At 43.0% G+C, this 13,546-nt stretch overlaps 1 protein-coding gene across 1 annotated transcript; it reads right to left on the bottom strand.

The window, feature by feature from the left end:
* Positions 1–5,878: 5,878 nt before the first annotated feature.
* On the bottom strand, positions 5,879–13,546 carry si:ch211-107o10.3 (uncharacterized protein LOC407663 homolog). The gene is made up of 7 exons (XM_036535060.1): positions 13,193–13,546; positions 11,034–11,174; positions 10,018–10,209; positions 8,354–8,515; positions 7,197–7,313; positions 6,256–6,460; positions 5,879–6,147 (listed from the first exon to the last, which is right to left on the bottom strand). The coding sequence occupies exons 1-7, from the start codon at positions 13,266–13,268 to the stop codon at positions 6,051–6,053; spliced, it is 990 nt and encodes a 329-aa protein (XP_036390953.1). The 5' UTR covers positions 13,269–13,546; the 3' UTR covers positions 5,879–6,050.

Here is a 13,546-nt window from a genome sequence, read left to right as displayed (position 1 = left end):
CTAGAAGGCACCCATGCTTTGCAGTGTATGTAGCAGATGAGGGGCTGTGAGAAGACCCCCTGACCCCCCCCCCCCCCCCCCCCACCCCCCTTCACCAAAAGGACACCTCTGAGCTCCGCGGCAAGCATTTTTCAACAGCTGTATGCTTTCAAAGAAAGTCCGGACATGCCTGCAGTCAACATGAATTAATTATTCAGCGTTGAGCTAAACAGTCGGGTGCGAGGGAGGTACAGATGCAGGGTGCTGAGCAAGTATACAGGTCTCATCAGTGGGTGGAGGGCTCCACCTTGGGCCCGCTGTCCCCCAGGCACATGTCTGTGAGCGTCCCATTCCCAGCTCCAGCAGCAGGGTGAATGGAGAGTAGACTCAGGCACCAAGCCTCTCTCTACGCCCCGCAGACGGAAACAGCTTAAAGCACTGCACCAGGTGTTGTTCCTCTTACCTGCCTGTTCTGAGTATTGCGCTCTGCCAGAGATACAGAGATGCCTGAAGCTCTCTGCGGGGCCCCTTCTCTCCCAACTCCAGTCACTCAGATGAACAAAGGAAGACCAGCAGCAGCTCTCAGCGGTGTGAGAGATGCTAGAGAATGCAAGTCCTGTGGAGAAACCTGGCAGGATTGAGGTTAAGCCAGTCCACCATGACTGAATGCTGATGGCCATTTGCTCACAATTCATGAGCCAGATTCAAGGATCTCAGCCAAACTCCAGGTTTATAGTAGAGTAAAGAATACAGCCTGGATTGTGTGCTAAAGCTGTCCTATTTTCACTACTGGCTGGGATATGGGTATATTCTTTTCTGCATATCGGACAGAAGGGAGAAGAAGAAACAAAGGGCAGCACGTTTAGTTATTAGGTGCTTTTGTTTGAACTCTATGTACCTTTACCGGAGCACACACAGAGGAGCCTGGTAACAGAAAAATCTATGACGAGAGAATATCCCATATCCCATTTTCAGTGCATATGATCAAAATATTAGTAACCAATGATTCATAGAATAAAAGGCCTTGGAGTAATTACCTAGTGAAAGTTTTCAATCTGTGAGCTCTCTCAAGTCATTAACGTACTTGATTATGAACTGTGAAAATGTCAACAGTTAAACACAGCAATTCAAAACTTTTATTTTCAGAGGAAAATCAACAGGGTTTAAAAATAAATCATTAGTGCTATATTGTCACATGACTGCTGTGTGAAACAATGACTAATGAAAGCTCAGTTTGCTCTCCTGGGAAATGTAGCACCTGACTTATGCTGTGCAGAAATGGGGTGACCCAGCTCCAGCAAGGCCCAGGCAATTTAAAGACAACATTATTCAGCCCATTTATTATTCATAAGCAGGATTCACCATTAAGCTAGCCTACCTGTCAGTTACAAAGACAGAAGAAACTAAAACGGAACAGCAACCTCATATCCAGGAAGCCAAGGGAGTTTTCATGTTGCTGACAAGCTTTGTCATAGTACACATGCTGAGGGAGCTGACGGACATGAACAATGTGAATGAGTCTGTGTCCTGTGCCCCTGCGTAAGGCAGGGCTTATATGTTTGTAGCCAATTTGTATGTAGTGCCTTCAGGATTTATGAATTGAACAAAGATGTTGATCAAACATGTCCATTTTTGTTAGCTCTAAAAAATATGCAACCAAAAGCACTTTCATGTCAAGTTACTCCAGTTTGTTGTCATTCCATGGTAGACCTGATGAATACCTTTCCACCTATCTTTTCAAATAGCACCATATTTGAAAACATCATTCTAGGCAAAATCCTCAAAGACTCACAGATCAAAACAGTATGTGGACTGGTTGGTATTACGGACACTCTGAACTGAATAAGCTATCACATCCCATAAAAACTGGCGAATCTGCCGTTGTTTTTACACAACAACTGCATAAATGAAAACATTCTCTGGAAATTGTACAATCAAGGAATGGTGTTGGACCTGTCAAGCTTCTGTGAACTGCAAACAGCATCAGCTTTTGCTATATTTGTAACTTTTCTCAAGGAAATATTGAAAACAATGTTGTTTAATGATGTATAAATGGTACATGTCAAGTGAATTCACTCTTAAGAGAGAGGCTGTGGTGCATTATTGCTTTGGAAAGTCTACATAACCCTTTGTTCCCAGATCCCCCAGAGAAATAAATGTCCGTATATCCTTGTTCTTTAAACACCCGTCTCAGCTGACAAATCCGGTTGGTTGAGAGTGTGGACTGTGGTATTTGCACAAGAAAAAATTTTAATTATTGTCTTAGAAGATACATAACAACAGTACTGGAGAAAATGTGTGGTGCAGAACTGTAGCAGGGCAGGTGCTGAAGGTGTAGGTAATGACAAACCCAAACCCACAACTGAACGCCATAACTGTAATCAACAAGATCCACAAAGCCAGCACCAAACAAAGGCAAAAGCTTGGTGAATTTCCTACATTGTTATCCTCCAATCATTATCACTTCTGACGCTTCTGGGTAAACGCCCGTGGTATTACGTTACCTTCAGTTCCCAGAGCCAGCTGACCTTGCGCTTCATGATTCTGAGCGACGGCAGGGCAACAGCTCCAACAGGGTGCCCATGCTCCACGGAGAGACGCAAACCATCTCCACCATATTGGGCACGGATTGGCTACCTGATTGTCACCCTTCTACTGGCAGGAGATGTTCAGCAGAACCCAGTACCAAGATCCTACAGCGGCAGAGACCCACTGTCTCTATAAATCTCCAACGATATGTGTACAATCCATTGACTTTTGCAGCAAATGTTACCACCGAAGAAGTGAGGGGATCCCCAACACTCACAATCGTAATAATGCAGCGATGTACAAACAATGAAACTTCCAATTGTTTCAACCAATCAACCATGCGAGAGTTGTGTGGGACAATCCTGCTAAACCTCAAGAATTACTTGAGGGGCATATAAATATCAGAAGCATCACTTCCAACTCAAATACAACTCAAAAAACCTTTAATGGCCTCAGACCTGGATTTTCTTTGCTTTTTCGAATTGTGGGTGACAGGCATATGCTTATTTAGTACCACAATACAATATATTCAGGAAAGATTAACAAAAATGGGTTGCGGCGGAGGGCTGCTTATGTATGTGAAAGACTCTGTAACATGCAAAGAAACGCACCGCAATAGTTCCTTGGACAATGAGTGTATCGCAGTTTCAGTCATGTCATCCCCTCAAATATCCTTCACTCTTGAAACAAAGAAAATAATTAGTTCTTGTTGGTGATATGAACATTAATTGGGTGGAGAAGTCCAGAAGGGAAAAACTTACAATCTAGTTTAGTCTCTCCCAATTAATCCAACGCCTGACCAGAATAACTAAATCATCCCAAACCCAGATAGATTTAACATTTAGCAACAAGAAAGAAAGAATAACCTTAAGAATCACTTAACTTCATCGCTGGCTCATCAGATCATAATCTAACACTTGTAGCCAGGAAACTGACAAGAGATTCTTATACCAGCAAGAAAGCAAACATTTTTCAAACATCATACCCAAGAACCTCATCAATGAATTTGAGAATAAGGTAACACGGTCCAACTGGAATGAAATCTTGTCAATGGACAATCTTGACGCTGCCTCCAACAGTGTCATGACCAGAAACAACAAGTTTAAAAATGAATTCAGCAAAGACGGTGCACATTCAAGAAAGAAACAAAATTTACCTTGGATTAATGACCACCTGTGGAACGTAATGACGCAGAGGGACTATGTGTTAAAAACTGCACTTAATTCAGGGCTAAGGCTAAGAAGAACATTTCAGCATTTACGAAACAAAGTGGTAAGTGATAAAAGCTAGAGCAAACTCCTTTATTGATATGATAAATGAGGCAAAAGGCTACAGCAAATTAATTTGGAAAAACCTCAACAGAGTCATAATGAAGGGCAAAAAGACAGAAGGTAGAGGTTTTGAATTGCACGTTCAAGGAAACTTAACACAAGATAAAGACCAAATTGCTACTGTGTTTAATAACTTTTTTAAAGATTTGATACAAAATTTTAGTGTAAGACCTAAGGAACTTACACCCCAGCCCCCCAATTAAAAATCGACTCTTTTGATTATCACAGAAATCTCAGAATCCTCTACAATGAAAGTTAAGGCCAAAGATGTCTTTGAGTGTGACTTTGTTTTTATAAAGAAGTACAAAACCATCTTCTATCCTCTTATCATCCACCTTCTTTACCTGTCAGTCATAGCTCCCCTCTACCTGGAAGTCAGCAGTCATAACCTCTACTTTCAAAGCTGGTCACCCTACCAAATGTAGCCAACTATCACCTATCTGTATTCTTCCAATCATTTCCAAGACAGTTGAAAGGCTAATCTGTGATCAACTGATTTCACACCTGAATATAGACCACTTTCCTCTGTGTGCTATGCAGTTTGGCTTTAGGAAACACCATTCTACTGTAATAGCTAACTGCTTCTTTGTTGAACAAATTATTTCTAGTCTTGACTTACGTGACGTTACTGGTGCAATATTTCTGGATTTAAAAAAAAATATTTTGACACATTGTATACCATAGTATCTCTTATTGAAACTGTCAAAGTTCAATTTTTCTTTTAATGCCTTATAACATATGGATGATGAATTTTAAACACATCAGACACACATCAACACATCAAACACATTAGACATCAACTGCCTTTATCTGCTACAAAGCTTTTCACCCTCCATGATGTTCTTTATTTATCATACTACACTTCAAGCTGGTCCCAGGCAGGAGCAACCCTAAAGTCATCATCACTGTAATATTGTAAAGAAGCACAACTTGTTGAACTTCGACAGTTTTACATTTTCAGACGCTTGCCTGATATACAAAGTTATTAATGAGCTAGCACCTCCTTCATTAAAAAGATGTTTATCTCTTGCAAGTGACGATGCAAGAGAGACAAGGGCCTAAGCTAGAGGTGACTGTGTGGCACAATTCAGGAAGACAGCTTTTGGACAAACAGCATTCACAGTCAAGGCAGCCGGGAACTGGAATCCAACACCCACCAGCATTAGAGAATCCACAAGTTTCAGAATTTTTAAACCAAGACTAAAAGTTTGACTCAAGACCACCCAATCATGTAGAGACTAATATTTGCCTTTGTTATGGATATTAGTGCATAATAAATGTAATGTCTTTTTCCCCTTCCAGCCTTGTTTTATTTGTGAATGTTGTATTTTATGTTGCTATTTTATGCTTCCTGCTTGTAATGTATTTTAATGTTTTAATGTGCTTTCTGCCCAGGGACTGCAGGTGCAAATTAGCTACATAACTAAATCTGGTGCAACTAATGTGCTTTGCATGGTCCCTGCTAAATGCCACCCTAAACTGAAACTAAACTGAAACTAAACTGAAACTAAACTAAAAGTAAACTAAAATGAAAATGCAGAATGCACTTTGAAAGATCCAGATTCAATCAAAAAAATATATATTTAAACGTACTCGCGAAAAATAATGCAATACTAAATGACTAGCTAAATAATTTCTATCAAGTCTGCAACTAGCGAGTTGGTAGTACTTTAAAAGTTAATCTTCAATTACAATGACAGACCTTTGAGAATGTGAAGAGAGAGCAGGAGTATTTCCATTTGACTGCCATACGGGCATGACTGCCGACAATAAGGCTTAGCCTAATAAATAATAAACAGCAAATATGTCCTGTGCACTACAACCCGTCAAAATTTTCTTGATTAAAAAGCATTCAGGATTTAATCAATAAATGTACAGAGCATAAAACAATGTATTGCTTCCACACAATTTAAAAAGTGAGACAGCCCTTAAGAGTTTAAAGCCTTGTATTTGCACCATTTGTGTAGTATAGTATAGTATACATCAGTGTGTAGTGTTATTCTATGTACCAGTCTGTGTATTTTGAATAAAACATCCGTGTGAAAGTTATCACTTCACAGCCTCCTGGAAAGGGCTCACCAGAGACTGCGTCATTCTAAGCAGAGTGCAAATAAAGGCTCATGATTAAGGCAGCAGCAGAGCTGAGAAGCAAATGCATATGTTCCCGTCTGGAGAAGTGCATTGTGGGTAGGGTGAGTCACAGATGCCGGATCAGGCCAGGCCAACCATGGACGCGCTGACATCCCAGAGCTTCTTCGCGGTGGCAGCGTCGCGAGCCTGGGGCGCGGCTTCTTTTGGGGCGCAGTCGCTGAGGTCAGAACAGAGAGCAGGCGTTCAGTTTGATAAACGATGGACGAATCCGCTTTTGAGTTTGAGCTTGTTGTAAATGGAGGGATCTGATTGGACGGGGCACTACCTGTAGTAGAGGCCGCTGGTCTTCTCCAGGCTCTCCTCCACAGCACAGTAGATGGTGGTCTGAGCGCCCTCCCAGGGGGACTTGATCAGCAGCAGCAAAGGCTGGAAGATAATCCTCTTCCATAGAGGGATCATGGGCCAGAAGTGGCGGCCCAGCTCTGTGCGAATGACCCCCGGATGCAGGCTATAGACTGTCACTCCGGTACCTGCAGGAGAGACAGATACAGCCAAGATGCACAGTGTAGCGTAGGGCGAGAGCAGTCACCCCACCTGCCAGCCTCGAACCCGGGTCTACAGGATACCAACCCTGCAGCTTGACTGCAGGGCCAAAGATCCAGGCTCGTTGGTATGGCAGTCAGAGCTCATACTCAACCATAGTGAAAGCACACAGCATGGGGAGCTGGAGTCGGACTGTTGCGTGCCAGTGTAGCATAGTGGTTAAGGAGCTGAACTCGTAACCAAAAGGTTGCCGGTTCGATTCCCCACTGGGGCACTGCTGCTGTACCCTTGGGCAAGGTACTTAACCCACAATTGCCTAAGTGAATATCCAGCTGTATAAATGGATAACATTGTAAAAAAAACTGTAACTGATATAAGTCACTGTGGTTAAGAGGGTCTGCTCTTATGCCAATAATAACTGCCAATGATAACTGTGGGTGAGGAACTGGGCCTGTCACCAGAGGGGTCGCAGGTTCGACTCCCAGGTGAGGCATTCTGAGTAATAGCACCTTGTACAAAATGATAACGATGCTGGCACCTGTTAATGAAGTAACGTAATGAAAGCACACACAGACGGCAAATAGGCATTGTATTTCACACTGACACTCCTGCTAACTTCATCAACGGTCAGAATAAAGTTTTGTAGGACAAATTCCCAAGCGCCTCCCTTTGTTACACATTCAGAGATAAAGGCCTATAGTTTCTGCAGAGCGACTCTCTTACCTTCCAGATGTGCTGCCAGCTCCTGGCTGAAAAGCACGTTGGCAAGCTTGCTCTGCCGATAGCTCTTCTGAGGGCAGTAGTCTTTGTCAAGGTTTATGTCATCAAAGTGGATCTCCCCTGAAAATGACAAGGATGAAACCAACACACACCACACACACCTCAATTTTTATATAATTATATAAAAAGGGAAATAATAAAATAAGGAAAACTGCACGCTAATTTATAAGCAAAACCAAATCCTACACACTTAAACTAAATCTGCATGTTGAAATAAACTGTATTTCAAACCATGCACACTATACAATCAACAGGCATACCAACAAATGAAATGTGTCATTCTAAATACATTTTATAATAATTTTATAATAATTTTATAATAATCATATAAATATAATGTTTTTGTAATAAAAGCCTGAAATCACTGAATGAAAAACATTTCATGTCTAATAGTCAGGTGAGGTGTTTTGACCATGGTCTTCTCAGGAAACTTGGCATCAAACCAGTATACTTGTCAGTGCTCCCGCCCCCTAGCCCTTGTGTTTTGGGTTTTTTTTTCCTTTTTTCCATGTGCTTTTGTTTTTCCCCTTGTGTTTCAGCCCTGCCCTGCTCTCCGCCCTGTCTCCGCCTGATTACCTGCACACCTGCATCTCATCCCCTCATCAGACTGTCCCTATATATACCCTGTTTGTTGTGTAGTTGTTGCTAGTTCGTAGCAGTAGTTTCCCACTGTTTCGTCCCCGCTGTTTTTTGTCTTTTGCTGTTTGCCGATTTCGACCTGCCTGTTTTTTGATCCGTTTTTGCCTGCCGCTTTGTTTTGTTCGCCCGATTGTGCCTGCCCGTGACCGACCCTGCCCGTTCTGACTTTCCCGTACCTGGATTTTCCCTTGGACTGCCTCTCTGGTTTTGACCCTGCCTGTGAACTGGTTTTTCGATCTGCCTTGTGATTTCGTTGATCTGCCCGGAAACCTACTCTCCTTTGGGTCTGCGATTGAGTCCTAGCCTGTGCGCCCTGACAATACTTACTTCCTAATCACATCCATTCATGCACTTGAGCTTGTGCCTAAAATTACTGAAGTCAACAAGTTTCACCCCCAACAACAAATGAACCAACAGGCAGGTTTCCCCAATCTGGGGGCCAAGCAGGACTGAAGCTGCACCTTTCTCATGAGCCAGGCTGGAGACGTTGATGATGCGGCTCGGGGTGGACCTCTTTAGCAGGTCCAGGAGGCAGTTGGTCAACAGAAAGTGGCCCAGATGGTTCACGCCAAACTGCATCTCGAAGCCGTCTTCTGTCCTCCACTTGGGACACATCATGACACCTGACAAACACATGCTACATGAAATGACAGCAGTATGGCGATCCCTTCTGGATACACCTGTCACAACTTTACCTGTATGTGACTATTTGAGAGGTCCAGGGTATCAATAACTAAGGCTAACTACTGTTATTAAAGTACTTTTTAAAGTTAAAGACATGATGCAGCTGATTCAGAGATATTTTGATGCAATGGCTTATGTAAATGTCTCTCTTTAAACCTCTATGCCAGAGCTGTAGATTGGTCATGGTAGGAGACAGTTTTGTGGAATGGCATGGCGTTTGATCCGGAGACACGTGATGTGTATTCGAATACAAACGCTGGAGACAAGTGATGTGTATTTGAATACAAAGCCAAATGGCACCTCTTGTGAACCCTATGGAGCCAATTAGGTTACAGGGCTCAGGAAATACCCAATTAGAGAGGGAGCTGTTTAGCTATGCACAGCTTCACAAGACCAATCAGACTCATATGCAAATGTGACTGCTATTAACTGTATAAAAAATTAACTGAATTCTATAGCTGTTGAACTGCTCAATGCTGATGTTCCCGCGGCCGGCTGTGCTAATAAACCTTCCTGTTTTTCGCTACGAACAACAAATCTGCTTCTTTGTCGTAACAAAACACTTTTTGGTGTTCGGGACGTTGACTAACAGTCACCTCATTTTCAATAAAAAGCGGACACAACTGGACAACATGACCTCACAGGAATATTAATAAGAAATAAAACAGCAGGACTGTCCCTTGCTAATTCCACACGTGTATCTCGAGGAAAACTGCTGAACTGAATTCTCTTTTACTTGGTTGCTATTTTCAAATTTTCAATTAGATTTTTGATTTACTCTCTGTCAAATAAAAAGTCAATAAACCTGCTGTGCTTGGAGATGGCATGAGAAAGGACCAGACAAAGGCCGTTCAGCATCGCAAGCTGAAGAGCAGCAGCAGGGAGATGTGGAGAACTATACATTTTTAATCACAAATGTAATCGATCTTCTCTTCTGTCATCAGTTACGGTTTCCATTTAACCTGTGCAACAGCTTGCCCTTTACTCCCCTCAGACTCGGACGTTTTGTTATATGTGTCCTATCCAGCTGCATGCACATCTGTTGTACAAAAAAAAGAAATAAAGCCACGTTTGAAATCTTATAGACAAATTTAACAGTATCTTCAGCTATAGAAAGGTCAGTGTCGTACACTTGAAATTGTACTTCGCTAAGTCACAGGAAGGTATGTGTGCATGTGTGTAGGTACACAGTTAGCTAAGAGATTAATCCCTCACATGGTTGAACCCAGCAGGGGAGATGGCATATGAACAAGGATCTAGAGTCTCCACACAGTGCATACCTGCACTGTGGTGTAGAAAATACTTATTAACATTTGATCCAAACAGTCTGTGGTGATCGAGGCGAATTCTGAACATGATTTATCAGCAAGTGAGACACCTGTAGGTTTGCAGAAAGGCTCTAAGAAATGCAACAGTTCCCCCAAGTGGATGCAAAACGTACCTGCATTATTAATGAGGATGTCCAGTCTCTCTTCGTTCTCCAGGATGTCCTTCGCCAGGTTTCTGACTGACTGCAGCGAGGCCAAGTCCAGCATCTTGACCACCACGTTCCCGTTCCCGCTCCTCTGACGGATCTCGCCTGCGGCTGCGTTGGCCCTGGACATGTCTCTGCAGGCCAGGATAACCCTCGCCCCTGGGGACGCGCACAAGGCTGTCAGCTGGTCCCCGCCGCACACTGAGGGCTGTGAGCGGGTATTTGTTTATCCAGGCAGCTACAGCAAGGCCAGGTGAAGCACGTGTGTGAGTGAGAGGGTTTAAGTGGACAGAACGCTTGGCTGTTTTGGCCTCTGAAGTGGGGCTACACCAGGCATGCAGTGCATTAAACTACATTACTGTCATTTAGGAGACTTATCCAGAGATACTTACACGGGTTACAATTTTATCCATTCATACAACTGGATGTTTACTGCAGTAATCGTGGCTTAAGTACTTTGCCCAAGGGTACAACAGCAGTGCCCCAGCCAGGAATCAAACCAGCAACCTTTCGGTTACAAACCTTTACCTTCTGTCCTTACCATTATGCTACACTGCTGCCCCATAACCACGGTCCTACAGAGGGGCTGCAATCCAGCAGGATTTCTAGCTTGTTTTAAGCAGCTGAAGTTCTTAGACTTGTGGAGGGAGGCCACACTGGTGTAGTCAGAGCACTGAGCGGGTGCATCATGTGGGAAAGTGCAGCACTGGGGCATGGTGGTTACAGAACTAGCCTTATAAGGGCCTTATAAGTGGGACACCACCATCCTACCCTTGAAAAACCGAGTTTCCTTTGCACTAAAAGCTGATATATCTGACAGTATGAAGTGACAACATGCAAAATATCATGATATCATGGAAACGTATGTAAACTGCCCAGGATAAGTGTGCCTGCCAAGCAGATAGGGCGGTGTAAAACAGTGTAATTTTAATTGCTGGCTTCGGGAGAGACAGCGGCAGCGCTCGTAGCACTTGGCAGCTCACCTCTGGTGGCCAGATCCACGGCAGTCTCCTTCCCGATCCCGGTGTTGGCCCCTGTGATCAGCACCGTCTTCCCGTCCAGTCGGGCCTTGCTACGGCACACGCCCCCTGCGATCCACCTGCGTAGAGCCACCAGCCCCACACCTGCAGACACAGCGCCCACGTCAACGCCCGGGTGGGTTAACCCTAACCAGGTGGGTTAAGGTTAACCTTAACCCTAACCAGGTGGGTTAAGGTTAACCTTAACCCTAACCCTAAATTAGGTGTGGGGGTACTCTTCCCATGCAGCAGATTAACGTATCACACCATCTGAACCGTCCACCACGCAGGTATTCATTACAGCGTTAATGTTTTTACATTACATTATTGGCATTTAGCAGACACTCTTATCCAGAGCAACCTTACATCAGTTACAGTCACAGTTTTAACAATGTCATCCATTTATACAGCTGGATGTTTTACGGAGGCAATTGTGGGTTAAGTACCTTGCCCAAGGGTACAGCGGAGGTGCCACCATGGGGAATCAAACCTTTCAGTTACAAACCCTGCTCCTTAACCACTATGCTACACTGCTACCAATGTTAAATATTTTCATATGGACTTTACAAGCAGCATACCTAATAATGGTGATGACTGTAGTATTCAGCAGTAATGATTTCATTAACCTTCCAGAGTAAAAAGACAGAATTATACAACATACGTTTAGCTTATTTTTGAACGTTAACTTGCCAGCCTAACAGAAATGTCACAAAAGGATTCTAGACTTCAGGCCACCCCACCCCCATCCTATACACCTTAACTGATAAGCAAATTGAACTTACTGAACTCAATTATAACTTAATTGAACTTAATTTGATAAGCAAATTGAACCAATTGGCACACAATCCTATTTTACATGCTGTTTCATGTTTGCTTGTTCACCTGACTGAAATATCACAGAACTGCCATTTGTGAGGGGGAAAAAATTCAGTTGAGGGTTGAGAAAATGAGGATTTCACAAACCCCAGTTACCAGTCTTTTGTGCTCTCTGTTCAGCAAAGCCTTTGTATATTTTTTGCAGCATCATCAGCAGGGTTAGCCAATCGGCACAGAGCTGTTGTGTGTCCGAACGGAGGAACAATGGCAGGACAGTGTGCATTTTCAGACATCCTATAGCTCAGTTCATTAACCGAGACTTACAGACGTATTATGTAATATTTCTGACAGCCTTAGAGGGACACTTTCAGTCTAATACGCACCAAGGCTGAAACAACTCACTAAGATGGCCTTGTCACTTGTAGCCTCTCTCTTGAGTTGAAGGCCTAAACCAAAGGATGTCCTACAGTACACCATATGGCATCCTGCCCGTGGCTGTCACCCACATAATGAAAACCATTTAGCGTGTTTTGATAACTCACCATTCATGTTGCATTAGGCAGCAAGGTTCAAGATGGATTTCTGCCAGAACAGAACTGTCTTTTCTAACGCTGTGTCCCAATAATGTGAGGTACACACAATCTCCTCACGCTCATGATTCAGAGGTTTTAGGGTGCAAACTTTCCTAAGTTAAACTGACAAATGACTGACAGCCTGTGGGATTCAAGGGGACAGTTTACGGGTGTGAAATATTGCTTCTTAAACTGCGATATTTCCATCAAGCACACAAAACAGTATATGTATACTTTGTATCAATGGGTGGCACATACTAGTTATTGGTCATTTTAGGAACAAAGTATGTAATTGCTTATAACGTCTCTGAGTACGTCATTTACGATGTGTATAACCATATATTAACCATACAACACTTTCGGTAGCATGTCGTGCCATTTATTATTAGAACAGGAGCGTAGTCATAACGAAATTGTTACAGGCAATTCGTCATCATATTTAGGTACCCATCTTATACAGAACTATGGTTCTGTAGCATGTCGATGGTACAATATGTAACAGCAAAACATTAATGGTACATCTTTGTAATCTTTAACTTCGTATGCACGATAAACCACTGCGGGCAAATATGCCTATTTTATATTTTATATCATTTCTATGATATATTAGCGCTGATGTCTGCTAACATTCGGGTAAGCAACAGCTGAAACGTTGCATACTTTTTACACTGCTTTATTTCTTACACCAACTACCGCCGCAGTAGCGTCATGCAACAGGCACACGAAGATCATTACCTGCGGCGACGGCAAGAGTAATTCCTGTAGCATGATCCTCTACGAACTGCTTCACTTCCTTCGTGTAGTTTTGCATGGTGATTTAAGACTGTCAGAAAACAATAAACCAATCCACGCTTTTCAGCTATCTTACTCCCTGGCTAAGCTGCAGCGAAAACCGTGCGGATGGCAGTTCTCTCCTTCACTTGTCCAGATTCGTTTTGTAACCAGCAGGTCTCTCGAGTAAATGCGTTTAATATCGTCGATTTTTCTGCCAGCCTTCAATGCATCTATTTTTACATATATGATATTCGAAAAAAGATTTACATACACATAAATGGCAGCAGCGAACGACGTGACAAGGAATAATATACG

Source organism: Megalops cyprinoides, chromosome 8, assembly GCF_013368585.1.
Source record: "Megalops cyprinoides isolate fMegCyp1 chromosome 8, fMegCyp1.pri, whole genome shotgun sequence".
Classification (NCBI taxonomy): domain Eukaryota; kingdom Metazoa; phylum Chordata; class Actinopteri; order Elopiformes; family Megalopidae; genus Megalops; species Megalops cyprinoides.
The sequence above is the reverse complement of the archived record's forward strand: the minus strand, read 5'-3'. Positions and strand labels throughout refer to the sequence as shown.

Coding starts and splice junctions, on each gene's coding strand:
- si:ch211-107o10.3 (XM_036535060.1), bottom strand. CDS start 13,268: ATGCAAAACTACACGAAGGAAGTGAAGCAGTTCGTAGAGGATCATGCT. Junction 10,210..11,033: donor CGTGGATCTGGCCACCAGAG/GTGAGCTGCCAA, acceptor GCGCGTCCCCAG/GGGCGAGGGTTATCCTGGCC. Junction 6,461..7,196: donor GCTGGCAGCACATCTGGAAG/GTAAGAGAGTCG, acceptor TCTCTCCTGCAG/GTACCGGAGTGACAGTCTAT.